The sequence below is a fragment of the Sorex fumeus genome, unplaced genomic scaffold (genome assembly GCF_029834395.1).
Source record: "Sorex fumeus unplaced genomic scaffold, SorFum_2.1 ptg000044l, whole genome shotgun sequence".
Classification (NCBI taxonomy): domain Eukaryota; kingdom Metazoa; phylum Chordata; class Mammalia; order Eulipotyphla; family Soricidae; genus Sorex; species Sorex fumeus.
Window position 1 is genome coordinate 11,013,755 of NW_026606101.1, and position 27,471 is coordinate 11,041,225.

Genomic DNA, 27,471 nt, shown 5'->3' on the forward strand with positions numbered 1-27,471 from the left:
CACAGTGCTCAGAGGTGTCTCTTGGCAGTGCTCAGGAGGCCATATATGGTGTTTGGGATTGGAACTGGGGTAGGCAGGATGTAAGGGAAGAGCCTTAACTTTTAGCTTTCTGTTCTCCCCTCTTTCTTCTTTCTTCCTTTTCCTTTTTTTGCGGCTCCCACCTGCTGCCACTGCCAGGTGGGTAGCAGAACCCAACCCAGGGTCTCTGGCATGAAAGCATATGCTCCAGCCGTTTGTGCCAACTCCCTTGCCCCTGACTATCTGCCTTCAGAATCCCTGTGAAAGACAGAAAGAGAGGAAAATGTCCAGCCTAAGTGTGATGTATAAATGACTTGAATTATCGTTATATATAAAGTCAGTTGTCTTCTGGTAAGAGTGTTCTCTTACTCAGAATTTCTTTGAAATGACACTTTGTGTATGAATCACAAGATGTTTGAGCAAAAGAATTAACGTCCTAGAGATGTTAAACAACAAAGAGGCAAAAAACCCCGATATACTACTGGCTGGAGCTAAGAGAATCCGAGATAAAATTCGGGAGAAGAATCAAGTGTTCGAAGTTCACATTTACATAGCTTATGTTTCATACTACTTCTAGTTCATATTTCATATTACTTCTAGTTCATATTTACATAATAGGTTTACAAAAATCTCCCCCAGGGCTAGAGAGAATAGCGTTGCCTCCTCGCCCCGGGGCTGGCAGCAGAGGGGAGCCGGTACAATAAAGGGGAGGGTGGGGAGATAGTGGAGCGGGCCGGGCGCTGGCCTGGCATGCAGCGGACGCCCCGTAGGTCCCCCAAGCATGGCCCCAGGGATCCCTGCGCCCAGGTCTGACCCAGAAACCTTCCCGCCCTCCAGGGGCTTTCCGGAACCCAGCTGTGCGGGGAACAGAAGCCTGGGTCCAGCACCGGCTCCGCCCGCTCTCTGTCCCGTTCCGGAACTCTCCCACCACACCGATCCCCTCCACCGTGAGTCCCCGCGGCAGTGACTGTCCCGTTCCGGGCCTCACTTTCCTCAACGTACACTCTGCATGAAGAATGTTCGAGGCCTGACGAGTCATGCCAACCCCCAGCTCACTCCGACCCAGCTTGACTCCTCCCTCCTGGGTCATTCCGTCCGGCAGGTCGGCGCCCTGTCTGGCCCCTCGCGGCCACCATCCAGTCCCGCGTGCGCCGGTCCCCGCCCCCGCTCCGCCCTTGCGGGCCCCCCGCCCACGGCAGGTCCGCGCAAGCGCAGTGGCTCGCTCTAGGCCCCGCCCCCTGAACCTCGGCTAACGGCGCAAGGGCCCGAGCACCGAACGCGGTGGAACGACGAACAGTAGGTTGGGGCGCGCAACGGAGGCCGGCAAGGGTCATACTTCCTCGGGAGGAAGACTGTGAGGGAGGGGTCTAACCCACGCTTGGAACCCCGAGGGAGGGAGGCATTTGCAATCTGCAGCGTTAGCCTCGGCCGGGACTGGGCGGCTGGTGCCCAGTGAGGCGGGGGTTGGGTTGGTGCTCTCGGAGCCCACATTTCCCCAGTGACCCCCTCGGACACCAAGCCCATGTCACCGAGAGCTGTACTTCCCGCAAAGCAAACCAGAGCTGGAGCGATTCGAAGCACACTTGCTCCGGTTGGGAGCGAGCGGTGAAGCTGAACGGGCTCGGGCAGGAGACCGTGCCATTGCCCCGGGCTCCCGGCGGGCTAGGACCTGCCCTTGGAATAAAGTCCGACCGATTTCCTGGTGGGCGTGGCAGAGCGCCCGAACTTCGAGCTCGGACTGTCACTCAGCATTCTTTCTCCTAACATTCATTGACTACAAGGATTAGGCGCGGGCACGGCACTCACCGGTCGTGGGGTTCAGGGGAGAGCAACCGGCTGCAGAAGCCCAGGGTGGAGAAGAGCAGGGACAGCTAGGAAAGTCCTGTCTGAACGTCAGGCGTGGTGGGGAACTTTCCGAAGAGAACAGCACTGCCCCAGGACTGGGAGGGTAGCGGGGCCAGCGTCCCCGGACCTGAAGGCCAGGCAAGAGCGACAGTAGAAGTGGAACTCGCATATTTTTTTTTCTCGTTTTAAATTTTTGGGTCATATCCGGAGATGCACACGGGTTACTCCTGGCTCTGCACGCAGGAATTCTCCTGGCGGTGCTGGGGGGGAGGGGGGTACAATATGGGATGTGGAAATTGAACCCGGGTCAGCCCGTGCAAGGCAAACGCCCTATCCCGCTGTGCTATCGCTCCAGTCCCAAGGAACTCAAATATTGCACATACATTTAGGTAGAAAGAATCTGCAGGATTGCGGCGGAATAGGGGGTTGGAGAGAAACTCGTGCGAGATTTGCGAGACTTGGGTAGCTAGGTAGATGCACCTGGAGGGAAACACACTTTCCAGGAGGCCAGGAGCTGTAATGGTTTTGAGGGGGTTGCCTGTGGGCTATTGGCTCTCTGCTTGCATGTTTGGAAAGCCCTGCTGGTGAAGGGATGGAACGGAGTCTCTTAGGAACACAGGAAGAGTCACAAGAAGGGGTGGAGGCTACAGAATAGGGGGAAAAAAATCCAATGAGCACTTTTCATAGCCATTATTTTTTTTTATTTGGGGGGGCATTCAGTGGTGCTCAGGGCTCAGTGGTATCCAGGGATCACTCCTGGTAGTGCTGGGGAACCATCTGGGGTGCAGGGGATGGAACCTGGTTGAACACCTGCAAGGCTAGTGATTTTACCTACTATCTCTGGGTCCTCATACCTTTTTTGGGGGGTGAGGAGATGGGGGCCACACCTACCTATGCTCAGGGCTTACTCCTGGTTCTGTGCTCAAGGATCACTCCTGGCAGGCTCAAGGGACCTTATCTAGTGCTGGGGATTTATGTTAGCGTGAAAGTGGATTTTCTTGCGCTGGTGGGTTCTTGAGAATTGTATGAAAGAATTGCATACAAAACCCGGAAGACTGAAAGTTAGTTTATTGTACAGATAAAGTTGATGTGTTCGGATCCCTCCCCAGATGTCAAGGCCTCTCCTTTACTCTAGAACAACGTCATAGTTCTGTCCCATGCCCTCTCCTTGCCTCCCGTGAATGAGTGCTAGGTTCTATCCCTGTGCCACTCACTCCCTCCTGTGTGTGTTTTCCTCAGTTTCCAGCCATGACCACATGCACGTGGGCAAGATCCTTGTGCTATGTCCCTGTCGCTGGGCCTTCCAACTGTCCTGTTTTCCTGTTCCTGGCTTTGAGGGGTGGGGGGGCTTTTTTCTTCTGCCATATCCCACCCATAGGCAGAGTCTCCTACCCTATGCCTGACTGTCTCCACCAGGGCCCAACAGCTGAAGACCACTGAGGCCCAGCCAAGGCCATGCTGGGACCACTCTCCACACACTTGGATGAGCCTCACGCATAAAAGAACTGACAGAGGAACCCAGGTGTGTGGGACCCGGGGCTGAGATCTCCAAGCCTGCACAGTTTGGGACTGGACCTGCCAGTAACTAGACAGTTACACCCACCAACTACCATGTAACTCCAACAACGGCCAGGATCCAGAGATCATCACACTCAGCTCCCGGAAGTGTGACATCTTATCATCTCATTCCTAATTTGGTCAAACTGGCAGGCTACCAAATGTAACATGCCCACACGGCAGAGTCTGGCAAACTCCCCGTGGTATACCCAATATGCCAAATACCAGTAACAATGATGGGTCTCATTCTCCTAACCCTGAAAAAGCCTTGAATATGGCACTTTAAAAAAAAAACTCAGGGCTAGGACGAAGAAGACGTTACTGGCACCTGCTCGAGGCAATCGACGAACAACAGGGTGGTCGTGATCGTGATATCCCACCCACTCCCCAGCCATTCCATTGACCCCCTGTTCCATAGGTGGAGATTTTTTTTTAATTTTTTATAATTTTATTTATTGAATCACTGCGAAAGCAGTTACAAAGCTTTTGGGTCTAAGTCTCGGTCATACAGTAAAACACCCGTACCCGTACCTTCACCAGTACCCATTCTCCACCACCAAAAACCCTAGTATACCCCCATCCCACACCCTCCCCCTACCTGTGGGGCAGATGATTTCCACATTACTCTCTCTCTACTTTGATCACATTCAATATTTCGACACCAGACCCACCATTATTATTTGAGATTTTACCCCAACACTCAAATATGCTGAAAAGGCAACAATAGACAATTTGTGTTCTATTGCTGGTCATAAATAACACATGATGTCGCGTGGCTGCAGTAGTGCCATGTGATTTTGAAATTCCGCAATTTTAACACTTAAATCTGGAGGGATTTCTGCCAAAAGCCACTGGGTTTCAAGATTTGCTCCTGAGCCTCTGGGATTATGGCTGTTGAGCTGCTTGATCAGGAGCCAGAGAGGCCGTTCGTGGGCGATGACTTGTGGTCTCGTTGGGGTGGGAAGGACAGGCCCGGCTCCACCCCATCCCGTGAAGCCCAACAAGTTTCGTCACTGCGGGCCTAAGCTTGACTGTCCAATGGCCTCTGGAGGATGGCGGCCACCGAGCCACCAGGGGAAACAGGCGGAGGGACAGCACCCTTTCCCCCCTGGGTTGACCTGGCGACAGTAACGTACTGTGGGGTCCGGACACATTTCTGCCAAAAGCCGCTGGCTTTCGAGATTTGTTTCTGAGTCTCTGGGATCAAGGCCATTAAGCAGCTTGATCAGGAGCCAGAGAGGCCATTCGTGGGCGATGACTTGGGGTCTCGTTGGGGTGGGGAGGACAGGCCCGGCTCCCCCCCATACCGTGAGGCCCAACAAGTTTCGTCACTGCGGGTCCAAGCCTGACTGTTCAATGGCTTCTGGAGGATGATGGCCACCGAGCCGCCAAGAGGGAGCAGGTGGAGTGACAACACCCTTTCCTCCCTGAGGTGGCCCGGCGACAGTAACGTACTGTGGGGTCCGGACGCATTTCTGCCAAAAGCCACTGGGTTTTGAGATTTGTTTCTGAGTCTCTGGGATCATGGCCATTAAGCAGCTGGATCAGGAGCTAGAGAGGCCATTCGTGGGCGATGACTTGGGGTCTCATTGGGGTGGGGAGGACAAGCCCGGCTCCACCCCCATCCCGTGAGGCCCTGTGTGTCTCGTCACTGGGGGCCCAAACCTGACTATCCAGTGGCCTCTGAAGGATGGCGGCCACTGGGCCACCAGGGGGAACAGGCCAAGGCACGAAACCTATTCCCACCTGGGTTGGATAGGCGGAGATTTTAAGTGATCTGGCGCTCCACACTTCTGCTCCTGTTGTGTGGGGGGATTAAACCCAGATCAGCAGCATGCAAGGCAAGCTCCCTACCCACTGTGCTATCACTCTGACCCCATAACCATTATTTTTCTTTCCTGTCTTTCTCTGTGACTCCTGTACCTAGTTAAGAATCTGGAATTAGATGTCAGTGTACCAACCAACCCAACCCAATGGTGGACAGAGATGCTGGAACTTGAGTTGTGGTGAGATGGGGGCTTATGGAGGGTTCCAGAACTCTAATGTCAGAGTCAGGATTTGAGTCTGGTACCGCTATCAGGCTGCTGTCTGACCTCTGATGTCCTCCACCTGTTAAGTGGGTACAGCCAAAAATAAGGTCCCATGGCTAGAACTCTAAATGCTTCTAGAAACTCCACAGAGACTTTTCTCAGGAAATCTCGATGCAATAAATCTCCTTATTTATAAAGGAAGTACTGTTTGACGCACTCAGGTGCAGAGTTTCATTGACTTTGTTCTCCATAAGGACCATCCTCACTCAGGTCTCAAGCAGGAGGACCTTGAGATCACTGGTGGACTTTTTCTGGGGGGTGAATTTCTGGCACACTATGGTGTACAGAGACTGTCTGTGGCTCTGTGCTCTGGGTTTAATATATGCATATGGTCCAGCTTACTGAGTTGTCTCCCCAGCCCCTGGCTCTGTGTTTCCACACATTGTGAGGTCACAGATTTCATCATTGGTATAGCAATGGTTTTTTCATGGGACAGGAGGATGCTGCTGAATCAATGGGGCATCCATGCTCTCTAGCTCTCTTCCTAGGGAAAACTGAGCTGGGCAACCGTGTTCTGTCCCCAAAGCCACATGATGACAAGAGAGAAGAGGCCCTGACCTCAGGAGCTCATGGTTTTAAATTGGAGATTTTACCAGAAGACAAAATTAATGACTGATGTTGCCAGATTTTTATCTAGACCTTAACTCCCCTGGGCCTGCTCCAGGATGAATGAGTGTTGTGCATGGGTTCACTTTTGTGTGTTTCTGGGCAGCTGTTCAGATTCCTCCTATTACACTGGGCACTTGAGTTTCAATTCTTTCCATTCTGCTAAGGTGATTTCTCAAAAATATTTTCTCTCTTCGCTGTTGGAAAAGAAAAGAACATTTTAAAATCCTAGCACCAGGGATATAGATCCATGGTAGAGCATTTGCCTTCCATGCCTGAGGTCCTGGGCTTCATCCCTGGCAGTTCCAAAAAAATAGACATGTTTCCTGCCTCTGGGTGCTATGATAGTAGGTGCCATGCTGTGATCATTTCCTGCTAATGAGCACACTTATGGTGGGTATGAGAGAGAGGTTCATTTTATAGTATTCCTCAAACCCTCACCCCCCATGTGATTTATTTTGAAATCTACTGATGTATTATTGAAGCTAGAGAGAGAAAAACTATTGTGGAAAATCCAGTACATTATCTTATCCATCCCCTCATTTCAGGAATCTGTGGGGGCCCAGAAATATATTCCCTTCCAGACTGTAGCCAGATGTGGAATCCACAGGTTTGCCCCCTCCTTGTTCCCCAGGTGGAGAATCTGCAGTTCTGGGAGAGTAAGGCCTTGCCCAGTGGCAAATGGGACTTCCCTTTCCTTCCTTTCTTTTCCTTCCCCCATCCCCTTCCCCCTTGCCTTGCCTTGCCTTGCCTTGCCTTCCCTTCCCTTCCCTTCCCTTCCCCAGTTGTCCCTAGGAAGAGAGCTAGAGAGCATGGACGCCCCATTCATTCAGCAACATCCTCCTGTCCCATGACAAACCATTGCTACAACCAATGATGAAGGTCTGTGGCCTCACAATGTGTGAAAAGGCAGAGCCAGGGGCTGGGGACACAACTCAGTAAGCAGGACTGTGTGCTTTGCATGGGGGAGCCACCAGCAGTGCATGGTAACCAGAGCACAGAGCCACAGATAATCTCTGAGCACCACAGGGTATACCCGAACTCACCTTATCCCTTCCCTTCCCTTCCCTTCCCTTCCCTTCCCTTCCCTTCCCTTCCCTTCCCTTCTTCCCTTCCCTTCCCTTCCCTTCCCTTCCCTTCCCTTCCCTTCCCTTCCCTTCCCTTCCCTTCCCTTCCCTTCCCTTCCCTTCCCTTCTTCCCTTCCCTTCCCTTCCCTTCCCTTCCCTTCCCTTCCCTTCCCTTCCCTTCCCTTCCCTTCCCTTCCCTTCCTTTCTTCCCTTCCCTTCCCTTCCCTTCCCTTCCCTTCCCTTCCCTTCCCTTCCCTTCCCTTCCCTTCCCTTCCCTTCCTTTCCCTTCCCTTCCCTTCCCTTTTCCCTTTCCCCTTCCCCCTACCTCTTTTCTCCTTCCCCCTTCCCTCCCCTTCTCTTCCCCTCTCCTCCCCACCTCTTCTATTCCTTGTATTTGGTTGGGCCACACCCGACTGTGCTCAGGGCTTATTCCTTATTCCTGGCCCTGTGTTCAGGAATCACTCCTCGCAGACTCAGAGGACCATATGGGGTGCTGGGGATTGAACCTGGGTTGGAGCGTGCAAGGTAAACACCCTACACACTGTCCTGTTTCTCCAGTCTCAAGGGAGTAGCATTTCTTTCTGTGAAAGATGCCAGACTGGGAGTCCAGAGGCCTGGGTTCAAGCCCAGGATTGTTACCTGAGAATGTCATTGACCTGTGACTTCCTTGCTATGAGAAAAATGCCATCATTGTATGAGGAAGCGAGAGAGACCACAGGAGCAATGCCCTGGCAAGCTTTCCGTGTTGTTCTATAGAAGGGAAGTGCCAGTGCCAGTCTGTACCATGCCGTTCCCTCCAACAGAGGTCAGAGTCACCCTGTATTGGAGGTGGCTGCCAGCCAGTGTCAGTGCTGACTGGGCTTCAGGCCATCTGTCACCAAACCTTCCCCGCTTCTCCCTTGCAGGTTGGGATGGCCACCGGCTGGGGGAGCCTCTTACAGGATGAGAAGCAGCTGCAGGCGCTGGCCCAGGAGGCAGTGGACCGGGCCCTGGCCGAGGGAGTGTTGCTGAGGACCTCACAGCAGCCCAGCTGCTCAGATGTAAGCCCCTGCCCCCTCTCCACAATGCCTACGATACTGCCTGGATCCTCCTACCCAGGCTCCTTGGGGCCAGAGAGCATGTCTCTTTTGCTTTGTTTTACATTTCTCAGCAACTAAACTTGAAACCTGGAAGTGTGTCAAGTAAAAAGTCACATGCTGGGTAAAGTCACAGCAGGTGAGGCTTTTTCCTTGCTCATGGGCCAACCTGAGGTCAGTTACAGGCACCACATATGGTTTCTCATGCACCACTAGGAGGGACCCCGGATGCAGAGCCAGGAGGAAGCCCATAGTACTGCTTGGTGTCATCCCAGCCCCCCGTAAGCAAAACAAAGCAAGTCAGTTCTAGGTCGCAAGTTTGTCTTGGACAAGTTGCAGAACCTCTCCGCTGCTGTGACTTCAGATGCAAAATCCTGATAAATCAAGTCATAAGAGAATTAGAAGATGGTTCACAGCAAGTTCACAGTCTGCCCAGTGCCCTGTTCAAAACCCCCTTAATCAAACTACTGTCTCTGCAAACGACCAGCCTGATTTCAACCCAGAACCGCATGTGGTCTTCCGAGTACCACCAGGAAAGATCCCTAAACACAGAGCTGGGGTAAGCCCTAAGTACCAGCAGGTGTGGCCCTCCCAGACAAACACATTAACAAGAGTACTATATATGAACTTACACAGAAATATCTTTGGATAATAGTAAGGGCCTGGGTTCAATTTCCAGCACTGGAAAAGATGTATGTACATATATACAATAGTATAAAGATGTCTAGAAGTTTCTGTAAAACATTAGAATATCATTTGCCTCTGGGGAGGAGAACAACATTATTGAGACAAGTGAGATATTTTTTGCTATATCTTTCTATTGGTTGAATTTTTATTCACTCAATGTTTGTATTGTCTATTTAAAATATTTGAGGGACCGTGGGTAGGGCATATGAGTACAGTGGGTAGGGCATTTGCCTTGCACGTGGCACCCGGGTTCCATCCCCAGCATCCCATATGCTCCCCTGAGTACCTCCAGCAGTAATTTCTGAGTGTTGGGCCAGGAGTAATCCCTGAGCATTGCTGGGTGTGATCCAAAAAGCAACAACAACAACAACAACAAAAATATTTGAAAAATATAAAAGAAAATTCTAACATCTTAAACTCAGACTATCATAATGGCAAACTGCTGTTATTAACCTGAAGGTTGAACTTAGGACTGCTTCCAAAAACAATCTTTACCATCTCTTTCCCAAGTTCTAGTTCATTGTTTTTACTGGAAATCTCAGCATCATCTTCCTTCCAGAAAGAGTGTTCTAGATGGCGTGTGGCTTTCCTGGCTCTGCCCAGGTATCAGGTGCTCAGCATGTAGCTGTGTCCAGGCCCACAGGCTGAGTCAGAATCTCCAAAGCTGCCCTGAGCTGTAGTACAGTGGGTAGGGTGCTTGCCTTGCACGCGGCCCATCCATGTTTGATCCCTGGCATCCCATATAGTTCCCTGAGCCTACCAGGAATGTTCGCTGAATGCAGAGCCAGGAGAAAGCCCTGAGCACCACCAGGTGTGCAAAAAGTGAATCTTCAAAGCCATTAATAGCTTCTCCTGTAGGGGCTGGATTCACTGATGCTGCGGTCTTACCTGCAGATTCTCTCTCTGCTCTGCCACAAGGCAAGGGTGTTGGAGGGGAGCTTCTGGCCTGCAGCTGGCTTGGAGGGTGTGTGTGTGTGTGTGTGTGTGTGTGTGTGTGTGTGTGTGTGTGTGTGTATGTCTGTGTGTGTGTGGTGTTTAGAAATCAGTGTGCACTTGATGACTTTATATGATTAATTTGGAGCGCTGTTTAATCTCTCTGTTTCTTGTTCCCTTATTTATTTTTCTTTGTATTTTATTTTCCTACTTTTATTGAGGAATCATACAATACATATGAAATTCAACCTTTTAAAAGGCCCATATGTTAAGGGCTAAAGTGATAGTACAGCGAGGGGGTACTTGCCTTGCACATGGCTGACCTGTGTTCCATCCCTGGCACCCCATGTGGTTCCCCTGAACACAGCCAGGAATGTTCCCTGAGCACATCTGGGTAGGGCCCCAAATCCAAAGAACAAAATCAAACCAAAAAAAAAAGTCCTTGTATTATAAGTGAACTAGTCCACTATGACTAACATTTTGTGAGAAATAATCTTACTGCAAACCCTTAGACTGTTCACAACAAATAATGCAAGAAATACATTGTATTCATATGAAAAAGACTGAAAACAAAATATCAAAATGTACATCACTATTTGAGACAGTTTGGCACATCCTTTGAAACTAAGTTCCTTATTTATTAAGAGTAGATAACAGTAGCCTCTTCCTCATGGAGTTCAATAGTGAATGCCTGTCAAGTGTTTTAAATAGTGCCTTGTACACATAACCTCAATATTTTTTGCACGTTTTTGTTTTGGCCATTTCGCTCCTATTCTCACCCAGTTATGCTCAGGGGACTCGGAGGGCCATGTGCTACTGGAGCTCAAACCTGGGTCGCCAACATGCAGAGCTTGTGCTCAGCCCATTGAGCTTTTTCTCCAGCCCCTTTTCATTTATTGGATTTTGGGTCACACCCAGTGATTCTCAGGGGTTACTCCTGGCTCTGTGCTCAGGAATCACTCTCACTCTACCTGCTGTACTATCTCTCTAGTCCCTTCAGCCTATTCAAAAAAACTTTTTTAAAATTTTTGTTTTTGGGCCATATTTTCTGTGTTCAGGTCTTACTCCTGGATCTGTGCCCATATGCAGTTCCAGGGATTGAACCCAGTCAGCTGTGTGCAAGGCAAGTATCTGCTGTCCTATCTCACCTAAAATTTTTTTAAATTTAAAAATTTATTTATTTATTTGGTTTTGGGCCACACCCTCGCATTGATGAGGGCTTACGACTGGCTCTGTTCAGTGATCATCCCTGGCTGGCTCTAGGAATCATATATGGTGCTAGGGATCGAAACTGGATTAGCTGTTTTTTTTTTTTTTAGCTGTATTTGCAAGGCAAATACCCTACCTGCTGGTCCCTAATTTTTTATTTTTTGAACAACAAATAATTGTTCTTTTGGTGTTTTATTTTGTTTTGTTTTGGGGCCATATCCGCTTGTGCTCAGGGCTTTTTTCTGGCTTTATGTTGAGAGATCATTCCTGGCAGTGTCCCGGTGACCATGAGGGGTGCTGGGGATCCAACTCAGGTTGGCTGCATGCAAGGCAAGTGTCCTAGCTGCTGTTCTGTCTCTACAGCCTGGTGTGCAAAGCATGTGCTCAGCCTGTTGTGCTCTCTCTGGCTTGTGACCTCTTTGTTAGTGTAAATAGATAAAGCATTACAGTCCAAATGTTCTCCTTGTTCCTCATTCTGTTTTCTTTCCTGGCCCAGTGAGAGCTGTTCTTCTGCAATTGCTGCGTCCATATTAAATACACTCCAGGTTTCCCCTGGGGTGTGTTTACTGGAGGACAGCCATGCAGGGCTCTTACGGCTGCCACTCTCTCCCCCAGGTGGTGAGCTATGCCCCCTTCACACTCTTCCCCTCACTGGTGCCCAGCGCCCTGATAGAGCAGGCCTATGCTGTGCAGATGGACTTCAACCTGCTTGTGGACGCTGTCAGCCAGAATGCTGCCTTTCTGGAACAAACTCTTGCCAGGTACTCAGAAATGGAGCTGATGGGGTCCAGGAGCTCTTGGAACCCACAGAAAGGAAAACTGGCCAGTCCTGAAGTGTTGCTCTAGCGGCTGACTGGGTCAGATGGGGGACAGGTACCACCTACCAACAACATTTTTCAGGTACTCCTAATAAAGGTTGGGAGGGCTGACTTTTAAACATGACCCTGCCACTTACTTCCATGGGCTCAGGAAAGTCCCTTACTTTCTCTGGTTCTTAATTTTTTCATCTGTAAGGTGGGGAGAGTAGCCTAAATCTAACATACCTTCTACGCTGACACCGCAAAATTCTCTGTTCTATAAACCCTTCCCCCTACTCTGAAGACTGCAATGTTTATTTGAAATTGGGGAAAGTCAGCCTAGTATTTTTTTAATTTTTTATATTTTTTTTGGTTTGGGCTCATATCCAGTATGCTCAGGGCTTACTTCCTGACTCCAATCAGGAATCACTTCTGGAAGTTCTCTGAGGATCATCTTTTTTTTTAACTTTTTAAACTTTTTAAAAACTTTTTAAACTTTTTTTTAGACTTTTTAAAAAAACTTTTTGTTGAGTCACCATGAGACAGACCATTATAAAACTGTTCATGATTTGGTTTCATCATACAATGTTCCAACACCCATTCCTCCTCTTACTCCCACAATCCAAAATTGCCACTCTACTCCTGGCTGAACTCCACTATCTAGGGAGAACCTTATGGAGATATTAATCTACTGAAAATTCAGGTATGTGGGTTTTATGACTGAAATCTACAGGCTTTGTCAGAGTTGGGGTGGGCTACCTCACCCCAACCTCTCTGTACTTCCAGAAGCCTCGGCAGTCATGTCCACATCCCAAAGCTGCCACCCCGTTGAAAAAGCTACTCCAGCCTTACCTTCCTGATAAGTATTCTGAATGCCCTGAACAAACACGATGACCTCTTAGTACCTGTAACACATACCATCTTTTATTAGGGCCACACCTGGCAGTGCTGGAAGTGAGGGTGGGGATGGGATTTAACTTGGGGCCTCTCACATGCTAAGCATGGACCCTACCATGTATTCTAAATCACTTTGTTGATGGTTTTGAGTACCCCGGATTCGGGCCGGTAGGTCCAAAGAACCTTCAGAAGCTCTAGGATACAGCCTAGAAAATATTCTTAGGGGTTGGAGAGATAGTACAGTGGGTAGGGTGTTTGCCTTGCACATGCTGAACCTGGGTGCCATCCCCAGCACCAACAGGAGTGATCCCTGAGTACAGAGTTAGGAGTAACCTCTGAGCATCACTGGATGTGTCCAAAAATTAGAAACAAAAAAAAAGAAAGATAGAAAGAAAGAAAGAAAGAAACTTTCTCTTTTCTCTTCCAGCACCATCAGGAGAGACGACTTTACTGCACGCCTCTTCGACATCCACAAGCAAGTGCTGAAAGAGGGTGTTGCCCAGGTACTAATCCCCTCACCCCTCTGGCCTGGGATGCCCCCAATCTCTTCTTTTATCAGTCTGAAGAATTTGGCTATGAGCTCACGGGAATCTGCCTGTCTTGGGTCGCTGCTGGCTTTGTGCATCGGTAGCCAGTCCTGGGATAACCACAAAGAATGATCCCACTGGGTCCGGGTGCATCCATGGGTGCCTCCAATCTGGGCCGAGCCCTGTGGCTTCCTGCGCAGCGCCGAGGCCGGACACCCTGTCCTCAGCCCTCAGTTCTCCCTACAGACTGTGTTCCTGGGCCTGAACCGCTCAGACTACATGTTCCAGCACAACGCAGATGGCCCCCCAGCCCTGAAACAGATTGAGATCAACACCATCTCTGCCAGCTTTGGGGGCCTGACCTCCCGGACCCCCGCTGTGCACCGGTGCGTCCCGTGGGCGGCCCTGGGCACTGCGGTGGGGTGACATTACTCTGAGCCACCACACAGACAGAAGTGGGCACGGGGCCTGCAGCTCGGCCCTGGCCTTCCCCGCCCCCCTGGGGTTACAGGTGCTCCACGCCCCCCGCCCCCCCCCCACACACACCAGCAGCTCCTTGGGGAGTCTGCCCTGGTGGGCCAGGAGACAAGAGGCCTCCCGGCTTTTGTCACGCTGCCCCTTGTTCCCAGCAGCAGGAATGGTCTCTGCAAGAGTGGCCTCGGGTAAAGGGGTGCTTTATGTGTTGGGGGCCTGAGAAGTGCAAGTGCAAGACTGGGAGAGATGCCAGAGCGTCCTGTGTGGGGGGCTGTCCCCCATGGCCCCCTTCCTAGCCTGCCCTCATTCCCCAGATTGCTGGGATCCAGGTGGCCAACAGTGAGGTTTCAGGCAGCTCCAGGAATCTGGTGTGGGTGGAGGCAGGCTCTCGGCTCTCTGGCAGAGACGGGGCCGGCGCTGGGGCTGCCAAGAGCACTTGGGCCTGAGGTGGCGCCCTCAGGAGCCTTGGGTGCTATGCGCCAGGGAGTGTGATGTTGCCGGTGGAGGGGCCTCCCGCAGCTGCCCGGCACTGTGCAGGCTTCTCTCTTTCCACAGACACGTGCTCAGTGTCCTGAACAAGAACCAGGAGGCCGCCCGGATCCTCTCCAATGAACCCTGCAAGGGACTGGCCCTGGGGATTGCCAAGGCCTGGGAGCTCTACGGCAGTGCCAAGTAAGGGGGAATGGGGGGGCAACCAAGTGCAGCAGGAATTGCTTTCGATTTGGTGCTTCTGACCACAGGACCGCAGGACCTTCTCTGAAGGTCACTGACATCATTGGAAAGTGAGAGGGGGTTTTCCAGGTCCCATACCTTTAAGTGGCATGATTTTATGAATTGATTTATTTAGGTTTGGAGACCGCGTCTAGCAGTGCTCAGGAGCTCTGAATCCTGGGGAGGGGGTTCACTCCTGGTGGTGCTTTGGAGGATCATGTGGTGCCAGGTTGCAAATCTAGGTTTTATTTTTGTTTTACAGGAGAACAAATTGGACTGAGGTTGAGTAACTAGTTCAGTCGCAAGGAAGTTGGAAATTACCACTCTGTCTCTAGAGCCTCTTCTCTCCACTCTCTGCCCCCAAGAGCTTTGTTCCTACAGGTTAGATTAAAAAAAAAACAACAAAACCCGAGGCTCGAGGGGCTAGATAGAGAGTTCAGGAGATAAGGTGCATACCTTAATTCAATCCCTGGCACCACATATGGTCCCCTGAGCACTGTCAGATGTCATCCTTGAGCACAGGACCAGGAGTATACCCTGGGCCCAGCCAGGTGTGGCTCAAAAACTCAAAAACAAAGCAATCAGGAAAAAAAAATCCCACAAAAACAACCCCTCAGGTTTAAGAAAGCAGAAGGATTTTCACTGATCATCCGATACATTTTAAGACAGTTTTATTTTATTTATTTATTATTATTATTATTATTTTCACTTTTTGGGTCACACCTGGCGATGCACAGGGGTTACTCCAGATTCTGCACTCAGGAATCACCTCTGGCGGTGCTCAGGGGACCATATGGGATGCTGGGAATCAAACCCGGGTCGGCCGTGTGCAAGGCAAATGCGCTACCCACTGTGCTATTGCTCCAGCCCCTTAAGACAGTTTTAAAGGAAATCTAGGAAATGAATTATGATTTCAACTTGATATTTAAACAAACTTTTAGAATGTAGGATCTAGGGACTTCCAACTTTAAGGATCCTCTGGTCCCTAACTTCCCTGCCATTCCATTCCTTTCCTCAAGTAAAGTTTAAGATAAGACAAAATAGACCCTGTGGGGTTGGGTTGGAATGAGTAGGGGTAGGCACAAGGGCTTCCGGGGTCAGGACTTGGCTCAGTTAGTAGAGCATGTGCCTTGTGTGTTCCAGCACTGAGTGCGAGATCCCAGACTCATGGACCCCCAGGATGGCTGCCTGTCCCCTGATGGCGCTTGAGTACCACAGGGCATGGCCCAGCAGCTGTAAAGAAAGGAGCTTAACCCCCTGCACTACATAATCCCTCCAGGACCAGGTGTCGCTGTGGCATAGTTAGGCCCGCATTTTTAGGAGTGACCCTAATACAAAAAAGGAAGAAAGAAAAAGGGATTCTAGGGATCAAAGGTTGGGAGTTGTGATCTGTTGAACACCCTAGACTTTTTTTTTTTTTAAATTTTGGCTCTGGGGCTCACCTGGTTCTCAGGCGTTACTCACTTCTCAGTGCTCATAGGTTGCTCCATGCTGGGATCAAACTCAGTTCTCCCCCATGAAAAATATGTGCTGCAGCCCTTAATGCTATCTCCTAGTTCCAAACCTAACCCTTATTTTATAGATGGGGAAATCAGGACCCAAGGAAAGAATCTTACTTGCCCAAGGATACCTCACAAGCCCCTTGGTGAAGCATGAACTGGGATTCAGGAGACCTCACATCTACCCTGCCTCTTCTGCTTCATTAGCTAACAGTTTGTCCAGTCCTGTTCTTCCCAGACCACTCACATCTGAAGGCAGGAGTGGCTAGAATATGTTTCTCGAGCCTGGCTCTGATTCTTTGGAAGGGCCGGGCTGACTTAATTAGCCAAGGCATGCAGTTCCACTTTAACCTACATCCTCAGCCTCCTTTAACCTCCCTCTCCATCTCTTATTGGAGGTGAGCCAGTCTGGGCCAGCTTCCACCCGAGAACAGAGCATGTTGGGCTGTGGAGGGAGCACAGAGCCCTCAGAACTCTCTCAGGACAAGAGAGTTTCTAAGAACATCCTAGCTGACTGGTTTCTCAGACACCCAACTGAAAGCCAAGACTCAATTTAATGTAGTTAACCTCAAGAGATTATTGGCGGGGTAGGGAGGGTCATATACCAAGACTGTATGCGGGCTGAGTGAAAAGAAGGTGACTAAACAGTGCGGGCCATGGAGTTCAGCTGAGGTAGGGAGAAGTAAATATACAAGAGCCCAAGGCCAGGAGGTCAAGATTCCACATTTGGAATCCTTGCCAAAATCTGTTTGCCTCAGTCTCAGCAAGAACCAGTGGCACAGACCAGTATGGCCACAGCCAAGTTTAAACATGGTTCTGCTGAGCTGTGGCCTCTGAGAGTCTGGTGGCAAGGCTGGACCACTTTTTGACAGCAGAAGAGTTTGATAGGCTGCCAATCAGACCTTTCTTCATCATGAACTTTCTCCCTCCCTTTATTTAAACACTGATTTACAAAGTGGCTCATGATGCATTTGTTAGAGCCATTCAATATTCCAGCACCAATCCCACCACAAGTGTGACCTTCCCTCCACCATTGTCCTCATTTTCCCAACCAACCCCTAAGCCTGCCTTCTTAGCAGGAAAACAATAATTTGTTTTTTATTGCTTGTTTCAACTAAAGGGCTAGTGGAATTATCAAAAAATAAGTAAAAAAAAATTTATGAAAATTGTTGTATCCTACCATGGAATCACTAAGTCCTTGTCTGAGGCTTTACTAAACTCTTTGTTGCTCGTTGAGCCTTCCGTGTTAATGTTTTTGTTGATTGAGCTTAGTTGGCTTCTATGTTACTTTCTAATTTAATTTGGTGTGCTCCTACTGTTAGTTTTGTAGAATTTGGAGGTGTCACACAGCCAGAAATGCAGCCACACACTCCAGAAACTCTGGATTATTTAAATGGCCTATGAATTTACACGGTGTCGGTTGTAGGATGTAGATGTGGCTCTAGAAGCTACCAGGAGTACAGGGGTGAGGTGGAAAGAGGCTGCCCACCCCCATGACTAGAAGATCCCACAGTTCTCAGCCTGAAGTCTGGTGTACCTGGAATTTTTGGCAGTTTGCCGTCTCTGCAGAGCTAAGTTGTGAGGGAGTGGAGTTGGCCATTGATATGGCAAAAATATGTGTCATTGAGTTTGGTGTGATTTTGGCTGCTGTGGCTTTGGCAGGGTGGGCACTTGATCCATCCCCCTCCTGAGGACACCCCAGAGTTTTCAGTTAGTGTACATGCAAATTTTTGCAGTTAGTTGATCTTAGAATTTCAAGATTTAATATGAGTCTGTAAAGCTGGACTGATGGATGAGCTTATATGACAGTAGTTGTGGGAGGTGGGTGTCCATGATGAAATTTTGTCTGAGTTCTTGACTTTCTGCTTCTTTAAGAAACATGTAGATAGAGGCTGGATAATATAGTGGGTAGGATGCTTGCCTTGCATGTGGCTGACCAAGGTTTGATCCCTGGCATCCTAAATGGTCCCCCGAGCATCGCCAGGACTGATTCCTGACTGCAGAGCCACGAGTAACCTCTGAGCATGGCCTGGTGGGACCCCCCACACAGACCCCCCCCCCAAAAAAAAGAAAAGAAAGGAAAAGTAAAGAAAAGAAACATGTAGATAAAACAGAGGAAAGATTCCAGGTAAGCCCCACGAGTCTATGCTTTGAAACCAAAGGTGGCCCTGTGTTCATCATAGACAGGGAGCTCCCCAGGGTGATACCTTCTATATTGTTGACTGTAGATGGATGGAATATTCCACAGAACAAATTTGACACTGAGTCGATGTACCACAGGTCTCTAGTAGATGCTTCCAGTTTAGCAGCAGCCAATGACCCCAATTCCCAGAATGTTTTTCCCTAAAATACTCTTCACTATCTCATTTGGTCATTCTACCAGAAATGTTTTAGAATCATTATAGGTTTGTTTGGATATTTCTGTTTGCTTTGTTTTTGTTTGGGGTCCCTATCTGGCAGTGTTCAGGGGTTACTCCTGGCTTTGCACTCAGGAATCACTCCTGGTGGTGCTTGGGGATGCCGGGGATCAAACCCAGGTCAGCCGTGTGCAAGGCATATGCCCTACCTTCTGTACTGTCACTCCAGCCCCTCTTTGTCACTTCTCACGGGAGTGAAGGAGAGGGGAGGCCAGACTATAAGGTCACCATGGGCACCTATGCTCTTTCCCCAGTGCTCTGGTGCTACTGATTGCACAGGAAAAGGAAAGGAACATATTTGACCAACGTGCCATAGAGAATGAGCTTCTGGCCAGGTAAGTAAAGGCAGACCTGCTGTGGAGCATGGGGGCCTCTCAGCACCCTCCACTCCCGCCCACCCTCACCCATCTCTTCCAGGAACATCCATGTGATACGGCGAAGGTTTGAAGATGTCTCTGAAAAAGGCTCTCTGGACTCAGACCGCAGACTCTTCATGTAAGTTTTTGGGGGCTCTCACCAAGCACTCAGAGAAAGAAGGGTTCAGGGACCCAAGTGATCAGCAGGGATAGCAGGTAGGACGCTTGCCTTGCACTTGGCCAGTTGATGTGGGTTTGATCCCCAGCACCACATATGATCCGCCAAGCCCAGCCAGGAGCAATCCCTGAATGCAGGGCCAGGAGTAAGCCTTGAGTACCACTGGCTGTGGCCCCCCAAACGAACAAACAAACATAAAATACAGAAAGAAAGGAGGGTTCAGGAAACTGTGTCATCACTGTCTCCAAATGATTCTTGACTCTGGGATCTGTGATAGTGTGCGTCTTTCTGTCTGATATCTAGGATTGAACTCTAAAACAACCATCCTATCATCCCAGGAAAGCATAGAGAAAGCCAGCCAGAATCTCCCTCTTGAGGGTTGTATCAGAACTGTGACCTTTCTGTGAGAGGGCACTGACAGGAACTGTCATCATAAGACCAAGAGTGCCCAGAAGTATTCTTGCCAGTCTCTTGATGGCTAGTCAGGGAGGAAGGAGAACAAGCTGACTTCTGTGACTGATCTTAGCACAGCACTCTGAGCTCAGGCCAGAGGTTTGAGTTCCAAGCCCAGCTCTGCGCTTCCTTCCCCCTGGCTTTAGAACCACATCTTTGGGTAGCATTGCTTGCATCTCCCAGATTGAGTCTTAGAACTTTGTCATTCTTGAACTTAAGACCCTTAAGGTTGGGAATGTAGCTCAGTGGTAGAGTGTTGACTTTACATGCGTGAGGCCCTGGATGCAATCCTTAGCGCCCCCCCCCCCCCCAAATTAATTTAAGAACCTCCAGGAGCTGGGAAGATAATACAGTGGATAGGGTGCTTGCCTTGCATGCGGCTGACCCAGGTTCAATCCCTGACATGCTATATGATCCCTCAAGTGCCCCAGGAGTAATCCTGAGTGTAAAGCTAGGAGTAACCCCTGAATTCCACTGGATTTGGCTCAAAAGGCAAAGAAAAATAAAATTAAGAACCTCCATAGATTTTACAATACCCGTATTTCAAAAATGTGTGTTTTGTCAGAGCAAAATTAAGTTCTTCACATATTTTTCAGATAAACCAGACAATATTAAAACAAATAAAAGGGACGGAAGTTTTAAAAAGATAATCTGTAGGGTCAGGAAGATGGCTCAAAGGACTGGAGCACATACTCTGCTTGGGGTGATAGCCAGTGTAGCATGTTTCCACAAAACCACCAGGAGTGACCCCCAATTACTGTACTTCAGCGTTCACAACACTCATTGTAGCTGACCCCTAATCTCACACCTCCCCCCCAAAAAACAGTGTCTTACCTTATATTAGTAATTTTTTATCTTCTCGTCTTCATGCACACAATTTGAAAATAAAAATTTTGAGTCTGGTTTCATTTACTTTAAGCAGTTCAACTATGTGTTTTACTAAGCTTAGCAATATGATTTTGCTGCTCAGTGATTTTGAGGCCCCTTTTTTTTTTTTTTGGCTTTTTGGGTCACACCTGGCGATGCACAGGGGTTACTCCTGGCTCTGTACTCAGGAATTACCCCTGGTGGTGATCAGGGGACCATATGGGATGCTGGGAATCGAACCCGGGTCGGCCGCGTGCAAGGCAAACACCCTACCTGCTGTGCTCTTGCTCCAGCCCCCTTGAGTCCCGTTTTAAAAACCAATTTACTGGTTTAATTCTGGTTGTTGTTGTTGTTGTTTTTTTTCACTCAAGCCTTTCTAGAGTGAGTCTAGATCTGGAATATTGTAGAACAGTCTTTGCTGCACACCTCTATTTCTGGTGGAAGCAGTTGTGTATGGGGGTTTCTTTACTCTGGTGTCAACGAACTTCTTCAGCTACCCCTGTTGACTGAATTTCATACAGCCAGACTCATTTTAGTACACCCTAAAATAGATTAACACTGCACGTTAGTTATCATTTAACACAGCAACCTTCTCCATCCTGTGTTCTAGGGATGGCCAGGAAGTTGCTGTGGTTTACTTCCGGGATGGCTACATGCCAAGTCAGTACAGTGTACAGGTTGGTATTTTCTGTTTGACCATTCTTTGCCTCCTGGGGCCTGACAGCCCTCCTGAGAGACCCAACTCAGAAATCACAACAACTTGGATTTTCTCCCTGAGGCCTTGCTTGAGTACTTCCTCAGGGATCTTGCTACCGCTCACATGCTACAAACTCTTCTAGGATTCAAATCCTCAGGCATCTGGTGCTTTAGCCCTGTCTGTTCTTCCTAGGGGTTTGCTGGTAAATGTTTAAAAACCATCTTTCAAGGACGGGGAGAGCCCCAGTTTGGAGCTTTTGCTGCTTTCTATGGTGTTAATACTTCCACCGAGGCCAAGACCCAGGAGAGTCAAGGACAATCCACTCTTGTCAGCTGAAGCTTGTTAGCAGTTCCGGCACCCCCCGACAATGATTCCTGCCAACTCTCACTTCTCTTTTAGCTTTGTCAAAAAGTTCTCTTATCTGGGCTGGAGATTTAGTACAGCAGGTCAATCCCTGGCATCCTCTGAGCACCACCAGGAGTAATTTCTCAGTATAAAACCAGGAGTAACCCCTGACCACTGCTGGGTGTGCTCTCCCCCACCCCCCTGAAAAAAAGGTTCTCTGATCTGACCACTCGTGCTAATGACAGTAATGACAGAACCCTATCTTGCTAGCCTTTCTTATAGTTTCAGATGTCTTCCACACCCATTATTTCACTTAATCCTTATAGCCACTCCGAGGTATATTATTATCCTTATTACACAGATGGAGAAACACAGGTTTGGATTCAGGGGTGAATTCCCACAGGGAGTTCTCAAACTTTCTGACTTTTAGGCCAAGGGTACTCCAGGAGGTGATTCTTCTACCCTGACACCTAACCCACAGTGCAGAGAGGTGAAGAGGCCCAGCTTTCAGGTGGAAGGAGGTGGAATAGGAAGTCAGGAAAGATCCTGAGCACTGGGCAGGGTGTTAGGAGCCTTGGCTCTGTCTGACTGCGGCCGCTTCTTTTCTGGGCTTAGTTTCTTTGAGCTGGGAAAAGAGGAGTCTCTTTGCGGAGAGTCTCCCTGGGGCCCAGCTATCTGAGGAGCAAGTGAAGGCAGTTGAGCGAGGCTCTTTCCTGGAGAAAGTGGTCAGTGGCAGTGGGGAGGGGTTGAGAGAAACTGGCCTTTGGAGAGTGGATCCAGATAGGGGACAGGAAGCTTGGAGAAAGGCACTGAAGAACACTTTAAACTGGAAAAAGCGGGACTGGAGTGATACTGCAGTGGGTAGGGTGCTTGCCTTGCGTGTGGCTGACCCCGGTTCCACCCCCCAGTATCCCATATAGTCCCCTGAGCACCACCAGGAGTATTTCCTGAGTGTAGAGCCAGGAGTAACCCCTGAGCATCACCAGGTTGTGACCCCACCCAGCCAGCCAGCCAGGAAGTCTGAGTATCTGGAGGACACTAGGGACGGAACCAGCAGATCAGGCCTAGAACAGGGAGGTGACTCTGCAGGCTGGTAACCTGCTAGATGACCCCAGCAAGCTCCTCCTTAAGTTTTGCTTTTCCTGTGTCAAGCCTCGAGGTCTTTCTCTTGACTTATCTCTGGTGTGCAGGCCCCTGCCACTGTGCCTGGAACACAGCCTGGATCCCTGGTAAAGACCGAGCAGGTGCTCTGTGTAGTCTGACTGCTACACAGCTCTGGCGGTGGGAGGGGAGCTGGGCAAGGCTCCTTAGGCCAGAACCCTAGGCACGGTGGTGAGGACTGAGGACGGGTTGTCCTTCCAGTGCCGGAGCCAGAGGCCTGACCCTTTGCTGTTTCTTTGCCCACCTACAATCAACACAGCTGGCAAACTGGGCCCTCAGCTGTGCTTACCCACACATAGGCCTTTGTTTGGACTGTTGTTAACTTTAGTCACAAGGCTGACCCTCCCCATGCTTCCGAATCCTACTCAGGTGTCACCTCACCCAACACCAATAGCAAGCATGCCTGGGGCCCCCGGAGTGCCAGGCTGTGCTCAACACTGAGGCGCATAGTAATGAATGAGTGACGTGGGCCTATGCAGCTGTGTGTGGCAGGGAGAGAGACTCCAGAGAGCAAAAACGTTGTTGTGGGCTTTTTTTTCCCCTATTGGAAACAGGGTGAAAAGATTAGAAAGTATGGGGACCCCCACATTGAATAAGGTGGTCATGGGAGATTTCTTGGAGCAAGTGACTTGGAGGCAAGACTTAAGGATCCAACCATCCACTGCCTAAGCCGCAAGGAAGAGCATGTCAGGCAGAGGGAAGGCTGCAAAGGTGTGTTCCCAGATGTCTGTGTGGCTAGAAGGTGGGGCCAGGGTGGCATGGAACCAGGCCCCAGGGGCGAGATCCTGCAGTCTTAGGGCCTGTGGTAAGGAGTTTGGGTTTTATTCAGTGTTGTGGGAGTCACAGTGGCCGCCCCTTCCAGCCTCCTCAGTTTGCTACACCCTTTCACTTTTTGTCATTTTCTTTTTAATGAGAGTCTGATGTCATTGCACTAGACTGGGACCCTCCCAAGGGGGAAAAGAGGGATGAACACTGGGGTCCACACCTGCCTCTGCGGATACTGCCTATGAGGACACCAGGTCCCAGGAGTGTGCAGCGCTCAGGGAATCAAGTGGGCCTCCTTCTGTTTTCTTCTCTCCGCAGAACTGGGAGGCTCGCCTGCTGCTCGAGAGGTCACGTGCTGTCAAGTGCCCGGACATTGCCACCCAGCTGGCGGGCACAAAGAAGGTGCAGCAGGAGCTAAGCCGAAGGGGCGTGCTGGAGAGGCTACTCCCCGGCCAGCCAGAGGCTGTGGCCCGCCTTCGTGCCACCTTTGCTGGGCTCTACTCCTTGGACATGGTACGTGCTAGCCCATTACTCCATGCATGGGCCAAAGTGGGCCCTGGCTCACAGTTGGCTCAGTGATGCTCTGTGGGACCCCCAAGAGCCCTGGGGAAGACGGCTGGAATCCTTGTAATCTCCCTCAGCAGAAACGGAGGTGGAGATGGTGACCAGGAAGGGCCTGACGCAGACAGGTCCTGGGAAGTATCTGAACCCACTTCCCAGACCCTACTGCAGTGTTCCCTGCCCTGATGTCAGAGGGGCCACATGGGGAGTGGCAGTCAGCCTGAAGGAAGGGCCATGGTGAGGGCCCCTCTGCTCTCCCCCCGATACTGCTCTGCACCAGCAGAACCTCAGCTCTCGCCTCTGGCTCCAGGTGGCTGATGACTGCTTTCTTGCTCCTTCTAGGGAGAAGAAGGGGACCAGGCCGTTGCCAAGGCCCTCGCTGCCCCTCAGCGGTTCGTGCTCAAACCCCAGAGAGAGGGCGGAGGTAGGTGGGTCAACCCCTTTGCAGGGCTAGTCAGTGAGACGGGGCCAGTGGACTGCCACTCACGCTGCCCACCACTTATTCAGGCATGAAGAACCTATGCAAGCGTGTGCCTTGGACAGTGTCCCAGAAGATGCTGGGCCAGAGCTGGTGTGGCATCGGAAGTGTATGACCCCTTGCTGGAGGGTTTGCCCTGTGGTGTCTGAGACTAGATTGAGAAGTGGGGTGAAGGCCTTCAGGAGGTTGAATTCCTTGAGGGCAAAGATAGTGTCTGCCTCTTAAACCCATAAGAGATGATTCTTAAAAAAAAAAAAAAAATCTGGGTCATAAGGAAGAGTTCAGAGTTTTCCCAAGGGAAAAGGAAAAGTATTTCATATAGTAGGATCAATCCCAAAGGCCAAGAAAGCAAGGTCCATTGAGATGAAGGGGTGTCTGCCAAGGCAGGGATGCTGCGTGGGATGCTGGGAAGAGTTTGGTCTGGAAAAAGATGTTGGAAGGACTGTTTACGAAGGCAGTGATTAAAGGTGGGAGACTGGAGCCTATCCTGAGGGTGGTAGGAAGCCATTAGTGAAGCTGAAGTAGGGAAGTCGCAGCTAAGTCAGCATCTGTGGTTCTTTATGGTGGAGCACGTCCTGGAATAAGGGGAGACCCTGATGGCTGCGAGAGCAGAGATGAGGTTCAGTTGTCCCGGAGAGCAGTGAAGAGGCCTTTGTGAAGGACAGACTGGAGAGGCAGGTCTGAGTTAGTGGCTGAGGGAGGAGCTGATAAGATTTGTACCTTGTAAGGAGTAGGAAAGTCCATTTCAGGCAGAAATGATAAATTCCCTGCATATGTTGGATGTGTTTGGAGTCCCAGGGGATATCTATAACAGGGAATTGGAATTAAAGATGTTGGGATTTAGGTGCCAGAGAGATGATAGCTCAGCAGATGGGAGTGCAGACTTTGCATGTAGGAGGCCGGGTTTGTTCCCTGTCACTGCTGGTTTGCCAACACTGCCAGGAATGACCCCCAAGCACAGAACTGGGAGTAGCCCCTAAGTTACCACGTGTGGCAAACAAAACAGGACAAAACGAAACAAAACAAAACAACAAGAAAAAATAAGATTTCAGGAGTTAGCAATATATAGATTATAGATGGAGACTTCAATGAGATTTTCCTCAAAAAAGAAGAGGAAAGGACAGAGTTGCACGGTTCCCTGGCATTTAAGAGTGGCAGGAGCAGTGGGGGATGCTGAGGAGCAATGGCCAAGAACCAAGGCAGGATGGTGTAGGGAAGCTGGGCTCACTTGTGTGAAGAAGAGCTCACCTGTCAAAGTGAAGTGCCCACCTCAGGTGCACGGCCCACCCTGATTGCACCGAACTGGTATTGGGAACTGTGGCAGCTGACTTGCACGTGGGCCCCAGAAATGGGGGGGGGGGGGCTGGGGTGAAGACGGTTGGAGAGGGTTGAGTGACTGATTGGTGGAATTGCAGGTAACAACCTGTATGGGGAGGAGATGGTGGAGGCCCTGGAGCGGCTGAAGGACAGTGAGGAGAGGGCCTCCTACATCCTCATGGAGAAGATCGAACCTAAACCTTTTGACAGCTGCCTGTTACGGCCCGGAAGCCCCATCCGAGTGGTCCAGTGCATCTCAGAGCTGGGCATCTTTGGGGTGTATGTCAGGTAAGCCAGTCAGGACTTTGCTCTTCTCCTGGCCAGGAAGCCAAGAAAGCCTAGAGTGAGAGCGATGATCCTGGGCTGCGCTCCTTCCCAGCCATCCCACTGCTGTTACCTGCTTCCTTAGCTAATCTATGAGATCCAGGGTCCAAGACCCACCCAGGTGAGAAATGCTTTACAACTCAAAATGAATTGCCAAGTAGTAGCAAGATAGATGAAGAAATATTGTCTGACAACCTTAAGACTAGGAGACTTCCAGGGAGAAGAGAGTTTAAGGTTCATCTCTCAGGCCACAGGATACTGGGGAAAAGTGGGCAGGTCAATCAGAGGCTATCCAGTGACTTTGAAAAACTGAGGGGCTCCTGGGTTTGGATTTGAGCACTAAAGAGTCTTGAGAAGAAGACTTGGCAATTTGCAAGTAATAGTTCCAGGACTTTCATATCACTTCCCGCAAAATACTACAGATCGGGCAAGATAGGGTACCAAATCCTACCCAGTACCCCACCGGAGCCTGCCCTCTCTAACCACTTAGAGCCCCTCTACCTGCTGCTGCCCTCCACCCCAACCTCTTGGTCCCCAGTCAACCACCTTAGCCATCTTGAAAGAATTAGGATGGAAATTTACAGCTCCAAAACATGAAATGTGAGCCTGGGATCATGCAAACAGCTTTCCCTGCTTTATTTAATCCTCATGACCATCTTGCAAAGTGAGAGGGATTATCCTTTTAGATGAGGAAACTGATATTTAGAAAAGCTAAGTAACTTGCTTAAAGCCACAGAGCTAGTATTTCCAAGCAAGGATCCAAATCTGACTTTAAAATCCAAGTATTTTCTCAGGCATAGTCAGTCACCTGACTCAGGTGACTCCTGGTGGCTCAGTTAGAATGAGGGGAGGGCTGGAATTTGGGGGATGAGCCCAGGGCTGGAGCTGGATGTCGCCTGCTCCCATTTCTATAGGCATGGACAGACATACGTGATGAACAAACATGTGGGGCATCTGCTTCGGACCAAAGCCATCGAGCATGCGGACGGTGGTGTGGCTGCAGGAGTGGCCGTCCTGGACAACCCATACCCTGTGTGAGGGCACGGACTGCCAGCTGGAACTCCACTTGAGCCTTCATCTCCATATATGCCGTTCTGAGTCAGCCTCCCTCCCCTCAATCTGGAAGGACTGGAATCTTCCAGGGACTGCCAGAATCTCCATGGGAGGGGTAATGCTAGAGCTTTCCCCTTTCCCACAGTTCTCCCACCTGAAGACCAAGAAAGTTGTTTCCATTAGGTGAAATCCCTAAGTCCTCAGGGTGTGGGTACAGCTGAAGGGAAGCCCCTGTGGGGTAAAGTTAGTGTTGCCACCTTCCTCTCAGTTCCTTATTGGCCCTTTTTTTTTTTCTTTTTAAGTCAGGACCTAGAGTCTGCCTTGGGCGAGGGCTGGAGTAACAGGAGGGGGGAGTAGGGGCATAGCTTTTCCCGGCCTCTGTCTTAAATAAAACTAGATTGCTGACTCTGAGTCCTTGGTTTGTGCATTTGGGGGAAGGAGGAGCTAAGATCTGAGCCAGCCTGCTTATCAGTGTATTGTGGAAGGAGGTGACTGAGCTGCAAGAA

The 27,471-nt window shown here is 50.0% G+C and overlaps 1 protein-coding gene across 2 annotated transcripts; it reads left to right on the plus strand.

The window, feature by feature from the left end:
• The first annotated feature begins 1,204 nt into the window (after positions 1-1,204).
• Positions 1,205-27,376, plus strand: GSS (glutathione synthetase). 2 transcript variants are annotated; one of them, XM_056121754.1, is made up of 13 exons: positions 1,205-1,314; positions 8,089-8,223; positions 11,704-11,849; positions 13,210-13,285; positions 13,556-13,695; positions 14,339-14,455; positions 18,665-18,745; positions 18,828-18,905; positions 20,875-20,941; positions 23,551-23,745; positions 24,136-24,217; positions 25,687-25,876; positions 26,827-27,376. In XM_056121754.1, the coding sequence occupies exons 2-13, from the start codon at positions 8,095-8,097 to the stop codon at positions 26,948-26,950; spliced, it is 1,425 nt and encodes a 474-aa protein (XP_055977729.1). In that variant the 5' UTR covers positions 1,205-1,314; positions 8,089-8,094; the 3' UTR covers positions 26,951-27,376. The 2 variants fall into 2 exon arrangements, with proteins under 2 accessions (XP_055977729.1, XP_055977730.1); XM_056121755.1 differs by having other exon boundaries at positions 1,278-1,318.
• Positions 27,377-27,471: the final 95 nt, after the last annotated feature.

Coding starts and splice junctions, on each gene's coding strand:
- GSS (XM_056121754.1), top strand. CDS start 8,095: ATGGCCACCGGCTGGGGGAGCCTCTTACAGGATGAGAAGCAGCTGCAG. Junction 8,224..11,703: donor AGCAGCCCAGCTGCTCAGAT/GTAAGCCCCTGC, acceptor TCTCTCCCCCAG/GTGGTGAGCTATGCCCCCTT. Junction 18,746..18,827: donor GAGAATGAGCTTCTGGCCAG/GTAAGTAAAGGC, acceptor CATCTCTTCCAG/GAACATCCATGTGATACGGC.